Consider the following 21,912-nt stretch of genomic DNA (forward strand, 5'->3'; position numbering starts at 1 on the left):
CTGATTTTATAAAGTACATAAAGAACAAGGGTATCCATGTGCCAACACCAAGAATGTATATTAATGCAATGCACAGCACATCCAGACTGTCTGTTATATAATCTGCTTGGAGTCCTGCTGTCAAGTGTGATGGATCCATTACATCTGCATTGTGTACTTTACTGAGCGCCCTATAAGTATGGCTTCTGCATTAGGTTGAGGTTAGTTAGAGGTAGAAGATTAATTTTTCTGAATCGTAAAAGGTCAAATGATTGTGGGGATACTTTTCCTTTTCCGGTCGGGTAAGAGGTAGATTTTCACAAAATAAATAATTGCTTTCAGCTCACCCTACACCCAGTTTTGCTTCTGTATTTACAGCGGGGGAAGTGTTTATGTGTTCTTTTATCATTGCTGCCAATGACTGGACAAACTAGGAGACCACAGAAGGCGAAGGTCAGTTTCATCCAAACTCTCGGAGCCTCTCAAAGAACACTTGAGCAAACCAGAGGTTGACCGAAGCATCGTATTCCTTCCTGCTCTTCTGTGAAACACTGGTTGTGTTCTTATGCAAACTTACTGAGGATAGAGCTGTTTAAACAGATAATAACACTGGCCTCAAGTCTTGTTTACTTCTGAGTAACTTTCCACTTGTCTCGCTGCTCCTCTCAGAACAAAGTGCCAACGCACTCATTGAATTCATATGTTCACCAAACTGGCTGGGTAACAGCAAGTGGAAGAGTTACAAAAGGAGCAGGGGTCCATTAGTAGCATGTGATTATGTGTCCACTGTGTGATGCTGGTAAACAAAACCTGACTCTGAGTAAGCCCTTCGTGATGATATCTATAAAAATGTTTCTTTACACTGTTTTACTAACAGCAGGATTGTGTAATACTTTCAAAGCATTTATTGGACCAATACTGGAATAACGGGAATTGTTTTAAGTGGTGTTGTGCAGAGAAGGTCTTTTATTAAACTTCAACATTAGGACCCCTTGGGTTCTTGTTTTCAGTATTATGTTTATGAATTTTATGATGTAAAGGATGATTTTGGGTTAAATTCTCAGTTTCCACAAGGCTAGAATGTATTATTATCGCCTTTATCTTTAAGTTTTGTTATGTATACTTAAAATCTTAAAATCAGCTATGATAACTGCATACATGGAGTAAAAATTAAACACACCAAAATACACAACATATTAATAATTTATAAATAATCTGGTTTAGGGGTTGCATTTGAACTCTACAGTTACACGATTTTTTTTTATCAGAGCTTTGAACTCTTCCTGGGAGACAGAATCACTGAGCTGCATTGTGTTTTGAAGGTTGTTATTCTGCGTGCCCAAACTTTGGTCATCTTTTTCTCAGTCATCGAACATTTGCATATATCAATACATATATCAATACTGAGATGGACTAAAGTGTTCCTTCAAAACAGCACTGATTATGGTCTATACCACAAAACCCATACTGCTGAATGAGGCATAAGCATGTGCGCACAACATTGTTTGATCAGTGGGCTCTAAATCTTCGGCGCGCTCTTCCAAGAGTAAAAGTGCGTCACGAGCGAGAAAGAAAAACTGTCTGTGTGTCTGTCAACACAGACATCACTGAGGTCCTGTCATTTCAGACCAATACATGGGCTTATAGAGCTACCCATGCCGTGAAGCTTTAACTGTTCCAGTCCACATTGGTTGACTACACACCATCACCACAGACTTATCATCATCTCGCTGACAAACAGCCTTTGTTCTCGTGCCTGGGTTTGCCTCCTTCTGGGCTAGAATTCAAACTGGTTCCCTGGGGAACCCAGCCAGGGATTCACTGCGCTGGCTCTCATGTCGAGAAAAAACAAAGAGAACCCAACCAAAAAAAACAGCAAGGGGAATACATTACTTAGCAGCGCGTCATCACATGAATTTCCGTGTGTGGTTTGGCTGTGTCTGTGCTGATGTCACTTAAACATCAGACTATTAGTCCTATCTGACAGAGTAAATGGAGCAACGCCTTCAGACTGCTTCAGACAGACAACTCGATCTGCACGCATCATGTCCATATATCACACATCGCTCATCTCACGTAATACCAAACACTCCCCTTTTTTCAGCCATCAGTTTCAGCTCCAAACTTCTCATGACTCCCTCAGATATGTCAGTGTTGCTTCAACACCTCCATAACCACAGGTTAACGAGGAACTGTTTACTTATCACTCTGCAGTTTCTTTGTATCTATGTCTGCAGAGAGCAATAAGCTCAAAGCCCAAGCACTAAGCTTTAACTTTATTCTTCAGCTGTAGTGATCCCTACTTGTCTAACTGAAATGGTTTTCTTACCATAACCAAAACAGAGAGTCCATGTATGAACTGATTCTCCGCTATCACTTTGTGCATACCTAATATTTTGTTAAATGTAATTCCGATGGACTACAATTATGATGTTTTCCTTTATGGTATTAGAATGCTAACAGATATTAGCTAAAGCTGATGTCAAATTGAAAAGGATTTGGTCAAAAACCAAACCAAAACCAAAATTCAAGCTGTGGCTTTTGAGATTGGTACAGAATGAGTTTCCAGAGGAATTTCAGTTCATCATGTGAAGAAGATTAATGTCTGCATAAATATCTCAGCAATCCAAGCAGAAATTGTCAAGATAATTAACTGACGACCACAACTGTCCACCTGTTTTTAGAGGAAAGGACAGATGATAGCTAAAACTATTACTATTCATCATCTGGTAACCGTGACTGTTACCAGATGAGGAATATTAATGAATGAATAGGCTTTATGAAAATTTGGACCAATCATTGATGAGGTAAAAGGATAAAAGTCTCTCCAACATGAAAAAAAAAACTTGGTGTCAAACTGGTGGACCAGCTAGCATTGCCATTCATCAGGATTTCCAGACAGCCAGAACAAAGTGGACCTTTATGGGTCCTTATGGATGTCTTTTTGTTGACTGTGGGAGGCGCAGGTGCGAGGCTGGATGCAGAGGATAGGTGCTGTAGCACAGTGTGTTTGGATGATACTTACAAATTATTACGAAAGTGAAGTAAGACAGCAGGTACGATGGTTGGTTGGCAGCAAAATGAGTTGGAGGCCACCAAATAAAAGACACAAAAAGCGGAAAAATTATGCATCTGCTATCGCAGAATAGTGATAATCAATAGTTAGGAATCTAACCCTTTGTTGTACTGCAACCTTAAAATGTGGATAAGTAATAAATTAATCATGTAAGCAAACATTTGATTCTGCCAGAGCCAAAACAAATTCCACATATTCCCTTTAAACAGATGGATTTGGTGAAGCCCTCTTCCTCCATTTGTTTCTACAAATCTTACAGCAATCTTGTGATTAATAAGCATAAACTCAGCTTTGCCTCTTTTGGCACTTGTTTTGACCAGAAACCTAACATCACAATCACATAATTTGAGTTGTACAACAAATTTTTCTCCAATGATCAAAATACTGCTGGGAGGTCCTTTGCGGTATATACAGACTATGCTTGGAATAAGCTCTCGTCCTTCCTTCCAAAACCACAATAATAAAATTGTCAATATTCGGTTAGCATGGCCACACACAAAGTTGTTACACTGTAATCATCTAAAATTGCAAATGAAAGCACAAAGCAGTTCTCTCTGTGTTTCAGCCTTCCGCAGCACCTACTGCATGAGTGCTACACGTCAGACAGCATTTCATGCAAAGCTGAGTCAAAGCTTTGTCAAAAACACAAAGGTCAGCTTACTGTATGATCAAAAATCATCAGAATTAATAAACAATCATGAATGTCTGCTTGTGACAGTGCATCCATGACATTTAAACAGTAGCAATCCCAAAAGCACAAATGCTGCTGCTTCAGAAAAAGGGAAAAAGGATTATCTGTGTCAGCAGAATTCATTTTATAGGCATTGATACATGTAGCAGTCTCAACCAAAAATGGTTACTTTTCTCTAACGTAAAACTTGGAACAGTGTTTAACACGAGTGAGGCAGATGCTCACTGTCGCCGGCTATTTTGATCCTCTTTTTTCAAAACAAGCTCTTTAAAAACCCTTGGATTTATAGTCCTTGACCTCTTTTTTAAGTGTCTGAAGAATTTAGATGTTTCACCAGTTGGAAAAATAATATTATTGCTGCTGTGTCACATGTAGCCCAAAGACGTAGCTTATTTCCAAGGAAATAGTCGAAACTCCTCTGGGGTTTTTTCTTTCTTTCACTGATCCACTCTATTTACTCTCTACACTTTCTGTATAGAGTTTGCATGTTCTCCCCATGTCTGCGTGACTTCTCTCTGGGCACTTCCTTCCACAGTCCAAAGACATGCAGTTAGTGGGTTAGGTTAACTGGTGACTTTAAATTGCCCCTAGCTGTGAATGGTGATCTGTCTCTTTGTCTTGACCCTGTGACAGATTGGCGACCTATGCAGGGTGTACCCCACTTCTTGTCTTATGGAAGACTCAAGTTTTAAACTGGAGCTTAAAATGATGGTTTATTAATACTGATAAAGTTTATTAGAGTCGGTTAGTTACAAAATCGCAACACAAGAGAAGATGCCAGTAGAAGCAGAAAGTAATGTGCACTGTTTGTACATCTGTACGAGGAAAATAGAGTGTATTTGTGAGTTTTAACCCTTCAGGGGTCTTAATGTCTGCAGCTACAAACAAATGAGATTCTTCTGCTTTTACCCTAGGAGTCCTTTGTGATGCAACAAAACAGCCTGTTTGCAAAGCACTTCTTGAGCACAAGAAAACATAAAGTTGATCTGAAACCAGGAATTTTTTTCCCTTAGCAGACAGGGGATTTACTGGGCGAGTACAAATCTTTATCTTCATTGACAATGGGAGTAAAGCAGTCATCACACAAGCCAGTTGCAGCTGTTTATCAGTAGGATAGTCAGGGTCCTGTCCAACGAGGGCTTAACTGAAACTGAACATCTGCCTCTCATATAACCCCTGGGGTTATGAGAAGTTATTATTGCTTACAAGATTGTTTTTTTCCCTCTTCCTCCATTCAGCCACCTTTACCCCAATCATAAATAACACATGACCTTTGGCCTTGATTTTTAAATTGGAATTACAAGATAATGATATAGTCATGCAGACAGGCTTCTTTCTTTCTTTCTTCTTTCCTGTATTATTAAGACCCTATCGGCAGATTATGTGTAAGTCCGTGAGAAGTGATCCCTATTTGTGTTGCTCCACTCCGCCCATTATGCTTGTGCCCACAAGAAGCAGAGCCAGGTTATGAACATGGTCAGTTATATTCTTCCAAAGATAATGGACAAATCCTGGGTGGCCTGGATCTAAATTTCATTCATAATTCATGTCACACAGATTTTAGTCCGACGTTCAGGCCAAAGTACATTTAATACAGTTACAAGATCTTATTAAAATACAATTTTTTTGTAATCTGCACGGGCATTGGTTTCAACCACGTTACTGTGGACACCAGTTAAAGCCAGACTTGTAACATTTCATGGTCATGAAGTCAGGACCTTATGTAGCTAAGAGTAAGCTAAGGGTTGTTTCACTTTTCTGGATATGGACATTATCCTTTACTTAGTAAAGCTGCTCATTCTTCAAATATTATTGCTCACAAACACAAAAAAATCACAAAATAACACCCATGATGCATAATGATTTCTAAAATATCATATTTGACAAGACTTTTTAATTTAAAAGAAAAGAAATGTGTACATTGGGATTTGTAAGACACTCGATTTTCAAACTGTGCAAAAAGTATAGAAGGCATCCTTAACCTGTATAAACGCAATACATCCAAGACAACTGAAACAAATTCACACAATTACTTAATTTTAATCTTACTGTATAAAGATGATTCAAAAAATGAAAATCTTAGTATTTACAGATCCTACAACTTTACAAAACCTTTAGCGTTTTCCACAAAATTCCCACATAGAAAAGACCTAAATACTAAGCACAGCGATAGGACTGAGGTAGGACAAAGAGACAGGAAGTAGGAAAAGAAGAAAACCAGCAGGTAGGTTAAACAGGCTAAATGGGACTATGATGTTGGGTGTGTTTTGCAGGAGGGCAGCGCTTCTACACAAAATGGACTTTACATTTATTTCATTAGTTTCTAATAAGTATCATTCCCTCATTTCTGTGCATGTAAAATTATATCACAGAGCTAAATGAAGACGGGTACAGAGCAAAAATATTAATCAGACCTGACCAAACGCAACCGTGCTTTAATCCACTATGGTGAGAGATATTACACTTGTCTCCTATGTGTTCTGCACAGTGTTAGTTATTTAAGTGCACGAGTTTCAGTTTGATGACAAATTAAAATCTGTAAAACCTTCAAACCTTCACAACGTGGTCCAGTCTCTAAACAAAAAGCACTCTTTGTACCTGAAACATGCAACACATTCAACGGTCTCACGTGGGAAGGGGTGGGGAGCATTTTGCATTTTCATGGAATATATTTATTAGAAACAAAGAAAAGAAGAAAGCACTGAGCAGTTAATAAATATAAATTGGGATGTTACTACATATTATTATAAGTGCACAAACTGTCTCACCTACACCAGCTCTCCATTAACCGAACACCTCCACATGGCAGGCACTGAAGCAACACTAGTCTTCTTAAGGAAAATATTACTTCTCTCCAGCAGTGCCTGCTGCCTTTATACACATTCATTTCGCAGAATATTTGTATCTGCTTCAAAATTTCAGGTCTACCAAACCAGCAAAACATCTTTGCTCACTCTAAACTTGGACTTCGCTGCTAAGAATTAGAAAAGCAATGATGAAGAAGAGGGCTATATTTTTTTTTAAAATGGCTAGAACTTAAACATGTTATTATTTCTTAAAACAAACAAAATATAATATATTCTGTACACAATGATTAAATACAGTGTGATCTGGATACATTCCTTTCTATGAAAAACAAATGACACTTGTAATAAGAACACCAATGTAAACATATTGCTTTCTGTAAAACAAGTCTAACTCAAAACTTCCAGCACCAGCTGTTCAATGCATTTTATATAATATATTTATAAAAAAAATTCTGTATTCACAGATTATGTAAGTCTAAGAAAAGATGAAGAAACATGAAGGACTATCAATGTGTTGGATGGCTGGATGAATTTTACTGTATGACTACTGTTTGTTAACTGAGTGGGGAAAGTTTCTGTCAACCAGATGGGACAGACAAACAGCCATGGCATCAAAGCTATGGGCACTTTCTTCTCTTCGAGAGCAGCTGAGGTGACTCTGTTGGTCTTCAGATTACTAAACTTAAGTCTCACTGCCTCACAGCAAAGACTCGGAAGGATCCTCCCTCCATGTTGCTTCTGCTGCAATGGACATAAGAAAAAAAGTGTTAATTTTATCACTACGCCATGAAAAAGTATGTTCTTTCAAAACCTGATCAAAGGTGAAGGAGCAAATCTTGCTTTCTTGTGAGTTTGTGTGCTCCTTTAAGTCGAATGAGAGCGTAGTGCCACCTGAGGGTACCACTGTCCCCCAGGTTAAGGTTAGAGGATCCTTAAAAGCCCCGCCCCCCAGTTCCTCAACCAATCACATCCATCAAAAGCACACAGTCATGGTGCACATCATACATTTAGGGGGAAAAAGGACACATTTGCAGAATCACTCATTGCATTTGTATTTCTGTGTCTGAATCTTCCAATTACCTCATGTGTTAAACTGGACGCCTGTAATTTGTTCATTAGCGGAAATATCTCAAAGTCTTGCCATGCTAGATAATCATGATAGGCCAGTGCAACTGGTATCTAATCACAGATAATTGTCCATATAGGAAAGCACTCTAAGTGGCTGACAGCATTTCCAACCTCGAGTAATTGGATAGGATGTGATTACTTCCCCAGCAGTCCAAACTGCCCACCCTGCCATGATGTTGGCACATGGCACAGGCTCTCTCTCAGCCATCTACTGACCTCCTATCCGAATGCCCCGAGTGAAACCTTCACAGCTCTGCATTAGATTTCAGAGAATAAGACTTGGCATGCTTTTGACCATTCAGCACTTTGCACACTCAATTGAAATGCCTGAGTAAAGTAAGCAAAGATCCCATGTGTGGGCCGTCCACACACCAAACCACACCATTACTCTTACAACCCCATATGCCACTAGAACTGGCCACAAGGGCTTCTTTGCCTGAGCTTAGTCCACTGGAGCCGGCCACAGATGTGAGACTGATTTGAGAAGCATGGTGTGCAAGCAGGGAACCCACTACATGCAGTATTACAGTGCACATAAATCAAGATAGGGTATAGTGAATAAAAGCACTTTTCTCAGGCATATTTTATAGTCTCTTATACAGCTCCAAGGTGTAATGGTTAACACATTCACCTTAAACACGACAGATCCCCAGTTTGAGACTGGGAGGAGACACAAACCCAGTCTCAAGGGGTCACAAGCTAATGTACTCTCAGGTCTGGTCCTAAACCTGGATAAATGGAAGAGTTGTATCAGGAAAAGCATCCGGTGTAAAATTTGGGGCCAAAACAAACATGTGGACAAATCCAATGTGGTGCCCCCATTCGAAATAAGGGAGCAGCTAAAAGTGCCTTGTTCTATTTCAGACTCCCTTGGGCAGTTTACTTGTCTAAATTTCAGCAAGCTTCTGGTTTTTATTTCAGTTTCATTTAAAAGACTTTTTGGTGACTACACTTCATACAAAATTTGATATAAAACTCCACTTTAGATTAACTTTAATTTGATTGTTATTAAATTAACTCCTCCTAAAAGAGACACTAAGAAACTCATCTCTGTACAGCTTACAGTTTAGGGAATTCTCATAAGGGACATTTCTCCAGACATTAGAAGATGATCTTTTGCTCTTTGGCTGCTGTTTTCCCTAGTCAGGGTAACAAGACTAGCTTGCAGGACTGAAAGTCAGGATATTATCTACCTGCATAGCCAGTAGTTTGCTGGCTTCCTGATGTCACTGCAAGTCAACACAGAGAAAGAACAACAACAGTGCAGATCTGCAGGCCTCCCTGAGCAAAACATTTTGTCCAATTTCTGTTACTATTGGCTAGTGGTTTTGGGAAAATATTACTAAATTATATGTCAGAATTTTGCACAACCAACTCAGCTGGCTGCAGAGAGACTGAAGAGTATTACAGGTTAACTGCCTTAAAATGGAACCTTTGTTTAAAAACAAAAATCACCAGAGGATTTTTTACATGTGTTGTAGCAGATTATGGAATAGCTGTTTGTTTGTTTGTTTGTTTGTTTGTTTGTTTGTTTTTTGTTTGTTTGTTTGTTTTTTGTTTGTTTGTTTGTTTGTTTTTAAATCAGGCCCCATCATACCTTAAGGTTCTCATTGTATTATATTATCCCAATAGAGCACCTTGCTCTCAGACTGCAGGTTTACTTGTGGCCTCTAAAGATTTCAATAGTAGAATGGGAGGAAGAGCCTTCAGCTATCAGGCCTCAGCTTTTCCCCAGTTGAGGAAAAGTTTAAGCTTAAAATGTCCCTTTTTGATAAAGCATATAGTTTGAGATGGAACAGGTGTCTCTGAACCCTCCCTTCAGTTACTCGGGCTGCTGGGGGCTTTTCTTGTTTAGTCATGTGTTTTCCCTCTGTGTTTATACACCATTACTATATTTCGTTTAATAACTAAACTCTGCCTCTCTCTCCCACAGTGTGCCTTTCTGCTATCCTAACTTCCCCCCTGACCTCCAACTAGTTGTGGCAGATGGCTGCCCCTAACTGACCCTGGATCTGCCGAAGCGTTCTTCCTGTTAAAAGGGAGTTTTTACTCCTCACTGTTGCCAATTGCGTGTTTAAAGGGCTACATTTTAAACATAGTTGTCTGGAATAATAGTAATCTCTAAAATCCCTGTGGAGCAGTACCTTTCAGATTGGATGCCATTTTTCAGGACTCCTGTGTAGCTCTTTCTCTTGTCCAGAGGCAAAACATCAACAAAACCGCCATTGGGTTTGATTACGCCTGCATGGATGGCTGCTTTGCAAATGCTGGAGTTCTGTGAAGAGAAGATATGGCGAACTTGAGAGAGGATTTAAAAAGATGGAAAACCACTTTTTCACTGTGCAAACATTACTTCAGTTTAATAATTGTTTAATACAGCATAAAAAATATTTTACAGAAAGACGTCAGCAACCACACTTATACACACACACACACACTCAAGGAGTAGAGTCTGAGCCAGAAGTATGGTTCCAGCAAAACAGACCATGAGCTCTTATCAACAGTTTGGAGTACAATCAATCATTTCTACTCCAAACATAGATCAGACTGTCCATACACCCTACCAGAGATAGTAACCAGACAGTTTATGCCTCATGTTTAACCAACATTCAGCTTATACACCACTGTGGAAACAGATGTGGGTGCCTCAGATTGCAAAGCATTCCTGGGTGCTGGGCATTTGTTATGAGTCAGTGTGCTTGTTTCAGGACCTCAGAGGACCTGTGATCTGGTTAAGAGTCAGTTTCATCAGTGGTTAAGCTCTTTAAACCCAGCATTGACCTCATGTGAATTCGCAGAGTAGTAGCTCTAAAATAAACTTTGAAAATAACATGAAAGCTTTTACATTTTACATCTAATATGTTTAGTCTGAAGGGCACTTTACAGTGTCCTGTCCACTGTAAACATCTTTTTAAGTCACTTCAGAGAGATATTCTAAGCCAGTCTTCCTAAGAGTATTTCTTTCTGTGTCTTCTTCAGTGAAAAAGAGGCACTTGGTTTGAGATAATGCTTGAATGGTAAAGCCCTATAGAGTCAAACACATTCCACAAAGTCTGCGGTTTGCCTTATCATTACGCCAATTCTCCATGATCCTGTGATTCAGCTGTTGTTCATGGCCATGCAACATAATCACACAGACATAATCATTCTCCCCTTTTTCGCTGAGGAGGCCAACAAGTTATAATAAACAATCAGCTAATTATTATTATTTTTTATTCCTACCATCCTAGCATTACTGGAATAAAACATACACTTTAAAAGCACATAAAAGTACACACCAGCAGGTAGGTCGTGTATTAGTTGCACAAACTGAAACACATAAATTTACTTGATTGTGGTTTATTACCCCTTAATTCAGAAGATACAGATTGGAAACTAGTGTTACTTACATCTGTGTAAATCTTGTTTCCAATAACAGGTGACCAGTATGAGGGCTGAGCCTTGCAGTTCTCTGGACAGAAGACTCTGAGAAAAAAATTGCACTTTAGTATGAATCTGACAGACAGGAGTCATAGAAAGATGTTTTGCTATGGGGGGGGTTTCTTCAATAGGTGGTGATGTTTTAGCACTTTTATTTAGCATTCCTATATTCTCAGTTAACATATGTAGTTGGCAAAAAGACAAACATTTGCATTTTATTCTCAACTGCATTATATTAAATTCAGAACTATTTATTTGCTATGCATACAGTGCTGTGCAAGAGTCTTGGGCCACCCCTCATTCCTTCATATTTTGCTTCCAAGGAGCCGACTTTTTTGTATTTTTTTTTAGCAATAGTTCTCCAGGGTTTCTGAATATTTTCTTTGGGCTGTTTTATCATATTTTCAGTCATGACCCGACAATCTTCAGAGGGATATATTTATTGTTTGTTAAACTATTAATGTATGCTAAAGAATAAAGGTGCTCGTACCAAATTTTGATTTTGCAGCTCATCAGAATTGCACAAACTCTATTTTAGTCTTTTACACTATGTTTCTATGTATGTTTGCACATGTTTCAAGAAACTATTTCCCATTTTCCTAGCAAAATATAAAGAAATGTGGGGTGTCTCAAATCCTTTGTACAGTAATGTAAATAACTAATACAAACACCAAGTGTCCATTTACTTTAATTTACTTTTTATCTGAGAGGACAAATATTAAATATGTCATCTACTGTTGTAGTAAAAAGCTGTTTTTGAGTAATCAAATGTTGGATGTGTGGTGACACCTTGGACAGTGTGAGTTTGGTTCTTTGTAAGGGCAGATTTCAGCCACTGTGGTGTAACAATCAGCTGTCATTTCTGTCACAGAGAGAGAAAAGAAAATCAATTAAGAACTCTAATATATATCTGAAAGCAGTGCAAATCAGCACACAATCGTGACTCAAAGCTCCTCCGAACAAAAGCAATGCTCCACTTACCTTTCACTCTGGCCACTGTGAAGGCATTTCCAGCTTTATATTTACTGTAAAACACATCAAATTTAGAAATCTGTAAAGCCTTCTGAAACCAAATTGTTTCACAGTGTTAATCACAGAAGCAGGCACATTTGTTTCCTATATGTTTGATATATCTACCTGAGAGACTCAATGCCATTCTTTGTAGATCTGACAAAGAATGGTAACTTATCCATTCTCGAGATATCGATCAGTCCTCCGTTGTTGTCAATCACACCATGATGGATAGCAGCTCGGCAAATGCTTGATTGCTGAAACAATGAAAAACAAACGCTGGGTGAAAATCCTGTAAAATTACCAAAGCAAAGCTCTTAATTACAAAGCAAATACCAAATCAAAACAGTTCCATAATGCAAGAAAAGAATTTAAAACATGTGAAAACAACATTCATTAAATACAGGATAAATAAAACAGGAATTTTAGGAAAAATCTAATATTAGGATATCCCTCTATTGTACATACAGGATACATGTGAGATATTATTTAGTACCTTATATGTTGTCGTCCAGTGTGAAACCAGACTAACCCACGTGTACAGTCTCATTATAAACTGCTGCATGATGCAGTAAGTTTGTTTCATACATGACAGACTCACCACGTCATAAGTGACAGTTCCCCAAACTTTTCCTTTCTTATGCACACAGTTAGCAGGACAGTTGTATCTGCAGAGTCAGAAAACAAGTTGGCCACCACAGTGAGTGGATACTGCAAAGTGCATTATCTTATTTGCACATCTTAAACTAATTTCACATTAAAACATACTGAAAAAACCTCACCTGCTGCAGGTTGAGCTGCGGCACTTATCTCGCAGTCTTGTCTCACACTTAATATTGTGAGCTGCAAAGGAAAAAAACATATTAAAAAGTGTAAAATATTCAAATTCATGATGATTTTGATAGGTATACAGTTGCTATAGCTACCAAGATAAGTGCTGCTGGGAGTTTTCGAAGGCGTTGTCCTGGGATTAGGGTTCTTGGGACTGGAGGGTCTGGACACTGGTTTCTTTGGAGCAATAGTTTTAGGTCTGGCAGTGGTACGAGGTGGCAGTGGGACCTGAGGCTTCTCCACCTCATTCATGTCTTCAATCTCTGGCTGCTGAGAGTCTGTAAAAGGACAGAAAGGGTTCAGCTTGGTAACCAGTTTAATGTTAAAATGACTGAGTGAAAATCGTGCGGGTTCGCTCACCTTTGTAGCAAAGGTTATTTCTGCATCCTCCTCCATAGCTTGGAGGGCACTGGGAACAAGGTCGGCCATGCTGGTATGGGGCCTCTCCAATCCAGTTGCCCCTGCAGAAATTTTGAACAATGGGCATCTTGAGTAAGGTGGAAATTAACCATGAGTCAACGTCACTGGGTTCATGACCTTGTAGCAAAAACACTGCTCTTTGTCTCTAAGGCAATTACATCTTATGGGCTGTCTGCAAAACAAACTCCTACTCTGCTCTTATTTTCTTTCCCCGTGCTTCATAATTACTATTTTTACCCTGACATCTGGAGGAATGTTAATGGCAACAATATGTCATATGAATGTTTTGGACAGCTAGTGTTTCTTATCTACAGTACAACTATATTAACAACACAAAATGCAGCTTTTGTGAGCCCTGTAAGGAGAAGGTATGTAAACAAGAGCATGGAGACCAGAAGTGTTAAAATACTGATCTTACTTTGGGGAATAGTTGCACACAAGGTAAACAGAATTCTCCCATATTTCTCCCCACACGTTCATCCTTGGGCACACGTGCACAGCGCAGCCCACTCGGTTAGTAGTTGCCCACACCAGCTGTAAAAGGGGGGGGAAAGTAAATGGCAAACATTAGCACGTACAATTTCCGAAAGGACAGACAAAAAAGTAAACAGTTGATCTTGTAACCTAGATTTGTTGCCTCTCTTTCCTCACAACCAATAGGTCCACCATCATTCCAGAGGAAGCACCTATTTAGGTAGTTATAACTAATGAGGCCTTTGGGATTTCCAAGACTGCCTGTTCTGTTATTCTTCCCCAGTCACGTGGTCATCACGTGAACCCAGTTTGCCCTCTGTGACACAACCGGGAGTATTTTCATCATCCAGTTAGAAGGAGGAAATGTCAGTTTTTAATATCTTAACTTGGAAAGAAATTCTCCAAGGCCTAGAACTGTCCACAGTAAAATAACGCAGCTCACGAAACGGAAAGCTCCTGCAGTGGTGTTGCAGATGAATTATGTGCCATTTGACAGGGAATACAAGACATCATATTCGAAAGCGTCTCCAAGCTTTCCTCCCAAACGTGCACTCTCCCCCTTCAGGAATGCTCAGTGGAAGCAGTGAGTCAGCTGGTGAGTCCTGGTAATCCAGGACAGTGCGATTAAAATGTGGTTTGACTGCCTGGACTGCACGTGTATCAGCACTTACAGAGTAAAGGTGGTGATGCTCAGACTTGGCATTGCCCACTCTGCAGCATCTTCAAAAGAATCCAGGTCAAACGGTGTGGCATGTCTGGTGGGATGAAAATGACTACCAGATGGCAGTGATCAGGTTTCAGGGAGGAGTCTAAATGTTTCTGTAAACTCATCCCAACATCCACAAAGTAATGTCTGGGGAAAGATGAGGCAGGCTCATTCATTTCTGTTTCTTTTGAGCGTCTTTCTTACTTTAAAAAAAACAAACACTTTTTTCTGTCCCTTCTCTTGAATTATTTGCATCAAGTTATCAAACTTTGCAGGTTCTTGTAGTAACTGATCAAGTTAAGAGCAGGTTTATAAGTTACTGCTCAGGGATTTCTTAAAAGGGCAGTTCACCAGCTTAAATTTAAACTGTCAGACTGCCAATGCAGCAGATGGTGCAGTGGAAATTTCATGTATTCTTTTTACTTGTCCAAATATGGTGCCTACATTGCCCACGCTCTGACTTGACCACCAACACTTTAGTCAGAGATTCAGTTGTGTTATGCTATGCAGAGTTAATTGTGGGCTTCAAACAAAGATGACAAACCTTTTTCTTGTATTTGTCTCACCTGGGTGTAATGAGTGCACATTGGCCCAGAGCAACGTTCTGGACACCAGGGATTGCACTCATGAGGGTAGGGATAGGTGTAGTCCTTCACTTCATCGTACCAGGATTGGACGTGGAAGGCAGGTGAACGGTATCTGTAGGATCACACACACACACACACACACACACACACACACACACACACACACACACACACACACAAAAACAAACAGACAGTAGGCTCAGTCACAGGGTACCAGGGGCAAAAGGGAAACATCTGGGGTATCTGCCAGGTGCTTTGGCTCGACTTGAAAAACTACATGAACCTGCCTTGCTCTACCCACCGCCCTCCCTTTTGTCCTCAAATGATGAGTCTGAATCTAACCTGGCACACGGAACAGCAGTCTGTTCCCTCCATAACAGAGGGAATCAAATCAAGCTAAAAGACAACAACAAAAAGAATTAGAGCAAAGCTAAACACAGCTTCCCAGTCTAACAAATCAATTCTAGCTCCTATTATAAACATCTCTTTTTACGGTGTTGAAACGTGCAGAGCTTATAAATGGAGAGCAGAGGGGGAGTGAAAAAAATGACTCCGCATCAGGGTTTTTTGGCATAGGAAGAAAAGAAGGGAGTAGGAAGGGGGGAATGGGTTTGTGAGAATGAGGGCAGATTCCTGGAAGGGCACCTGCTGCGATAGCCATACACTATTAAACACAGAGGCCTACTGTGTGATGTCCACTTGGACACACACACACAACCTCATTCATATCAGACTCCATATGAACAAGGACTAGCAATACCTATGGTTCATGCACTGACACTTTTGTTATAGTTTAAGTAGCTCAAGTACAACACTCATCACTTTTGCTTAGAGTTGATGATAATCTCTTATAAGGAAGTTTTGGAGTCACTTGGTACAAAAAAGCTACAAGAAAACTGCCACTCAGTTAAAGTTCAGATTTGTAGCCTTCAGAAAAATTATTGCAAATCTTCTTAAAGGAGCATTGGAAATAAAGTTGCTCTTAATCCAAAAAGTAGCTGCTAAGATTTTTTATTCTGGGCTAAAAATGGTGGACTGACTGACTAACAGATCCACCATAGTCCTAGAACATGTTTAAAACTCCTGTTGATCAAGCAGCCACCTTAAAGGGCTGAGACCCAACTTTAGCTATGAAATTAAATTCTTACAAACTCATACAAAAACTTTTTGGTTTAACTTAAAACAAAAACTGCACAGTTGAGAGGAGGAGTGGGATTATAACTCACTTGTTTGGATTTTGCCAAGACTTAATATTAGGGGGCATGGCCACATTGATTAACAGCCTCACCTCCACTTATTAAAGTCTTTTATCTGTATTTTACTTAATAAAAATTACCCAGCAAACATGGCTGAAAACCAGGTGTTATCCCCTTCATCAAAACTGGTTACAATAAGGTGAATGAACCATAGACGAAGGACTGTCGAAGGCCATGTAGAACACAAGCCTCCTCACGCTCTTACAAAGTGAGAAATAAAGTTTTGACTATTGCAAAGAAGGAATTCATTGCTTTGTTTTGTTTTTTAAACAACAACAAGGTAATGTGGTCAGTACGTGCTTGTCAACAGATGGCTAGCATCACTAAAAAAAAACATTTTTTTTTAGCCATTTACAGTTTTTTACATCTAAATTCCAGTTTATTTGTTGTGTAGCGAACTTACCTTATTTTGTTTAATACATACATTATATACATATATACATGAACTTTCTCTTGCCGGAAAGTCTAACAAGGACGTCCACACATCTCAAATGGAAATAAAAAACGTCCATGACATCAGTTAGATGGTTATTCAACATCAAAGGTGATAGCATTCCTACAAATGTCTAATAAATAAGAGGATAAGGCCCAATGATTTTGAAAAATAATTTATGATCCAAAATAAAGCAATAAAATATTCATATTTAACAAGGATGTGTCTCACCTGCCCCAGTGAACTGCCAGGTTTTGTCCAATAGACATGAGCAGGTCCTGAGGTCCATGGTCCCACTGACACTCCTCTGCCCACTGAGTGGCAGATCGCTCCAACTCATCATCCCAAATCTGCATGCATATAAGAAAACGATCATTCATCACCTGCTGTATCAAGTGCAATCCACACTATGCTTTCCTTCCCTCAACCTGTTCTTCTGCTCTTGCACTTCCTTCTCTCCCATTAAGCTGAAACTAAGCCGCACACAAGTACAACATTATCCTTAGATGGTGACATTTGAGCGGAGCTCCTGTCGCCTGGCCTTGGTCCACTACAAATCTCTAGCAATCACAGCTGAATTAGCCAAATTTCCTCAGTGGGATTTATTATAGCAGTGGACAAGAGGGTGGAAAACAGAGAAGATACCTGACTCCCACTTTGGAGGGGGCACTGTGAAGTGACTGAACACTCCATACACCACGGCCCCTCAAAGTACATCCCTTCAGTAAATTTCCAGCCCTTTGGTGGTCGCTAACACATGCACACACAGACACCACTGTAACTCCAAACACCCTTACTCTAACACAAACACATCCACTGCCTGCTCACTGGAATTTGAGAGAGCAAAGACAGTCTGCAGACATTTTCCTCCACAGTGTAACCACACTCCAGAGACACACAGGCCACCACTGCTTCTCTCAACTTTATGGAGCACGTGGTTTTCAATAAGCTTATGTGTGTCTCCACAATAATCCCTCTCCTACTTTATGTATTAATGTGCCATGCGGTCCCTTAATTTTCCCTTTTCCAGCCTTATTCTCCTTCCTCTTTTAACCAAGCCGCATGTGCTGAGCTGTTTGCAGGTAGGACAGAGTCAGCATTATTATCCTCCCCATAAAAGCGTGGCACAGCAGGCTGGCAGTAGTTCAACATCTTGACTACATGTTTCCAGCAGAGAGAAAAGATTGTTTTTATTACGGCAACACCACTTTTTGTACGTCAACTAAAACCCTGATTACCAACCTCACTGGTGCTGCTGACAGATGAAAATTACCTGAGAACCTGCTATGTTTATATATCATTAAATATATATATTATATATAATCCTGTGTTCATATCATTTAAGTATATATATCACATATATGATAATACATGGTAAAAGATCTGCTTCTCTTACTTATGGCTCTGTGTGATATCACTTAGAGGAGATATTCCTTATATCATCATCTCAGATACAAGCTGACTGTGAGCACAGAAGCCCCGCCCACCTACTGTTCAGCTCTTGTGTTTGCAAGGTAAAGCCAAACACATGAAGGTTGGCATAAAGAGGAGCTTGTTTCACACAGTGATTAAACTGATGAGCTGAAGAAGGTTCAATATAAGGTAAATAAATGTAAGACTGAACTGTGAATTCTGCAAAACCGCTCAAGAAAAGTAAAAAGAAAAAAAAAATCAAGTGCAAGAAATAAGTATAACAGTGTTTTTCCAAGGTAAAGTAAAATGTTAGCTTTATCTGCATGATAATACTGAAATAGGTCAATACTCTTACCATGTATTCCATGTTTGAAGCAGTGGGGTAAACCCCACCCCTCAGCTTGTTGTGCAGCTGCAGGATCTCCTCACGGTCCGACCAGAGGATGGCTCGGCGGGTCCTGTTACCAGCTGTGTTGCTGGTGCCTTTCTGCTCTGCTTCCTCCCCATAGCGGCTCAGTAGCTTCCTGAGCTCACTGGAGTCTGGCAGGAAGAGGGAAGCCGAGTCTCTGATGCACAACAGCACGAGGACGAGGACAAGGGGCCAGGTCATTGTAGCGCAGGTCATCCTGACACTTGAGCTGCGTAGTTTATACTTTATGACTAGACAGCAGCTTGTGGATATAGAGAGGCTCCTTTCACAGTTCCAGTTAAAATCTGCAGGGTGGAAATGACGATTCAATGATGGTTTCCTTCCTCTGTGATTCAAGAAAATGACCAGATTACAAAATATGGGCACACACGCTTCCCACACTTAACTAATAAAGGAGGCACTTCTTCTAATAAAGTTTCAAAATAAATGCACACACCTAGAAACGACTGCACAGCAAGAGTCTTCTTTAATATCTGTCACCTGTCTTTCAGGTTGCTTTTAGTTGATAACTCTTCAATATTCCCTTTGTATTGCTATATTTTATAACTCCTACTGATAAAGAGTGTTTGGTGATGTGAGGAGCAGTAAAATAAAATTTCCTAACTCAAAGGTGGACTTTTTTTTCTCTGCAGTTCTGCTTTGTGTAAGTTCGGCTTTTGGCCATCTTATGACTGTTTTACTATTTGGGCCAATAGACTCTGATGCAATCCAAAATAACTGCCCTGCAATAACAAAATTTCTTTGAGAAGCTTCTGAATGCTTGGTTTTATTTAGGCCAAAGTATAAAAGAAATAATTCAATGTTCATTTTTGAGGCTATGAAGGTGTTTTTTGTTTATTTGCAGTGCCATGAAATATACTGAAAGGTGTATGAAACAGATATTGGCCACAGAGTTCAATCAACCACTCTCATATAGCATGAACACAATTATAATCATAAACTTCCCTTAGATTTAGCTGATAAATTGCTGATTCTTTGAGGCATTTTGTTTCCTTTTCAGACACTGTGATGTGTACATGATCAGCTTGTAACATATTGTGACATTAAATGCTTAAATGATCATTTTTAGTGGCCTCAGTCTTAATGTACAAGGATCTGTCTTATTCATAACAACCTCAATTATTTGACCATAAACATTAATATGACATAAAGTGTCCCTAATAAATTAGTTTTATATTCATGACTAAAAATGTATGAAAAAGTCTGTGTACATAACCCACCTGGACCTAGTGCACCATAATTATATACAACATCTATCCTGTATCACTCCAGTTATTTTCTAGCCAAACCAAGCAGCACAGTGAGATCTGCTGAGGGGGGACCTGAGTTCAAGCTGACAACTTCTCACTCAGCTCTCATTAGGCAAAACACTGCATTCCTCACACATATTAGGCAGGTTCATAATATTGTGTAACTGACTCTTTACCTGACCTCGCTCTGAAAGGCAACAAGGTGGAGGCAAGACGTCCAAAACTAAAGCTAAACCAAATATCACTAAGTCACAAACTTCTAGAAATAGAGAAGAGCAGTCAGTCAGGGTGATCAGAGAAGAAAGGAAAAATAAACTAGCTTGCACTGGTTGCTCTTATCCTTGAATCCCTTCACCTCTTTCCCTTTGGCTGGAGATGCAGCCTGAGGTCTGGCATCGGCTCTGTGTCAACATGCTGTGCCAGCTCAGGGAACTGTGAGCCAACAGGCAGCCCAGCCGCCACACCCTTCTTCTTTCCCTGTGCCCCGTCTTCCCACTGAACCTCTACCAGCTTCTCTGTCTGGGCCCTTCTCAAGGCTCTCATGAATTCTGTACCAGAGTGACAGACAGAGGAGAAAACCTGAACACACGTACGTATCGACATCTCGTCTATGTAAACTTGACTCCTTTTTCAACTTCTGGAGCTCCTGCCTGATCCAAAAACGGACTGACCTCATCTCCAGCTCACCAGGAGGCTGAATGTAAACAAAAAACACATGCCATAATGTAGATTCTATCATTTATATAACTTTTTAGAGTTACTTGAAATTTTTGTTATTTATAATTACTTTTTTAAATTTCATTTTATTGTTTTGGGGGGTTGATTTTTTTCTTCTTCTTCAGAAACCTTAAAGGTCATCATTAAGTGAGTTATTTCTTCTGTTGTATTCTGGTCCCAGAACTCTAAAATATAGGTTTCCATAAATGAACTATAATCTTTTGATCATATAGATAACCTCCAAATCTGATATTGCACTTTAAATGCTTTGCTCATAAGGTTACTTCCTGCACATAGGGTTTCCATCATGCTACGGCAGTTTCCGGGCTGCAGACACTGAAGACCGGTGTCTTGCTAACATCAGAGTTACAATGTGTCAGAAGTTTATGCGATGTGAGTGCATGAATAAATCTGCAGCAAACCTCACCGGGTGGGCAGTTCTGTCTGTTCCTGCTGTTGCAGAGTATGTGCATTATAAAATACGGGTTGTTTCGGAGAAAGAAAGAAAGAAAGAAAGAAAGAAAGAAAGAAAGAAAGAAAGAAAGAAAGAAAGAAAATAAAAGTGTGCTCACCTCTCTGTTTCTTTGTTAGTATCCAGAAGATTGAGTATTTTCGGTGCAGCTCTCTCTGAGCGCCGGAAAGCTGTTAATTCTCTTATGAGAGGAGCAGGCTGCTGCTATTGGTGGTGTTCCTGAGGAACATAGAGACTGTGTAACTCCTGAGCAACTCTGAGAGCCTTATATAGAGAAGGAGACCCCTTAGGACCAGAGGAAAAAATTACTGTCTCTCCCCACTCGCCAGCTTCCCTTAAGCAGACTATGTTCTTGGCACACAGAGCGCACAGTGCGCAGACTAATGTCAGGGGGACATTTACAAATATTGTAAATCAGCGGTCTGTCAAAACAGCCAGCGGCAGGCGGTGGGATTATAATGAGTCATTTACGTTTGGCTTAGATAAGAAAAAACGCTTCAGACGAATCAAGCGCATAAGTGGACCATCAGCAGTTATAACAAAAATGACGAAATTAAAAGGAAAAACTTTTTATGCCTACGCCAATTCCGGGGTCATTATTATAGCTCGAGACCACACACGGGGATCGATAAGTTGTAATTATTGGATTTGTGATGGTTAATAAATAATTTGCCGATGCTTTCGAGATTAGTTCATCCACCACTGTCCATTGGCTGGAAGTATTTTCTGTTCGGTCATAATTTGCTTATAAATGCCGGTAATTCACTGTTATTAAAAGACAAAACAAATAGTGCTGCTACTTGTTAAAAAG

The 21,912-nt window shown here is 39.7% G+C and overlaps 1 protein-coding gene across 3 annotated transcripts; it reads right to left on the reverse strand.

Annotated features, from left to right (window-relative positions):
• Nucleotides 1-5,606: 5,606 nt before the first annotated feature.
• Nucleotides 5,607-21,428, reverse strand: crispld2 (cysteine-rich secretory protein LCCL domain containing 2). 3 transcript variants are annotated; one of them, XM_039610673.1, is made up of 16 exons: nucleotides 21,202-21,428; nucleotides 20,506-20,606; nucleotides 18,588-18,946; nucleotides 17,051-17,169; nucleotides 15,110-15,242; nucleotides 13,782-13,897; nucleotides 13,304-13,404; nucleotides 13,039-13,221; nucleotides 12,895-12,955; nucleotides 12,714-12,780; nucleotides 12,239-12,369; nucleotides 12,083-12,126; nucleotides 11,891-11,963; nucleotides 11,071-11,146; nucleotides 9,826-9,956; nucleotides 5,607-7,294 (listed from the first exon to the last, which is right to left on the reverse strand). In XM_039610673.1, the coding sequence occupies exons 2-16, from the start codon at nucleotides 20,513-20,515 to the stop codon at nucleotides 7,243-7,245; spliced, it is 1,656 nt and encodes a 551-aa protein (XP_039466607.1). In that variant the 5' UTR covers nucleotides 20,516-20,606; nucleotides 21,202-21,428; the 3' UTR covers nucleotides 5,607-7,242. The 3 variants fall into 3 exon arrangements, with proteins under 3 accessions (XP_039466607.1, XP_031613951.1, XP_031613950.1); XM_031758091.2 differs by lacking the exon at nucleotides 20,506-20,606 and having other exon boundaries at nucleotides 21,202-21,426; XM_031758090.2 differs by lacking the exon at nucleotides 20,506-20,606 and having other exon boundaries at nucleotides 18,588-18,987; nucleotides 21,202-21,426.
• Nucleotides 21,429-21,912: the final 484 nt, after the last annotated feature.

Source organism: Oreochromis aureus, linkage group 1 (assembly GCF_013358895.1).
Source record: "Oreochromis aureus strain Israel breed Guangdong linkage group 1, ZZ_aureus, whole genome shotgun sequence".
In the NCBI taxonomy this organism is placed as follows: domain Eukaryota; kingdom Metazoa; phylum Chordata; class Actinopteri; order Cichliformes; family Cichlidae; genus Oreochromis; species Oreochromis aureus.

Bases quoted from the DNA above. Each gene is read 5' to 3' on its own strand.
- crispld2 (XM_039610673.1), bottom strand. The intron at 12,956-13,038 runs GTAGCTATAGCA...TTTCCTTTGCAG, and splicing joins TCCCAGCAGCACTTATCTTG to CTCACAATATTAAGTGTGAG. The intron at 12,781-12,894 runs GTGAGGTTTTTT...CTGACTCTGCAG, and splicing joins CGCAGCTCAACCTGCAGCAG to ATACAACTGTCCTGCTAACT.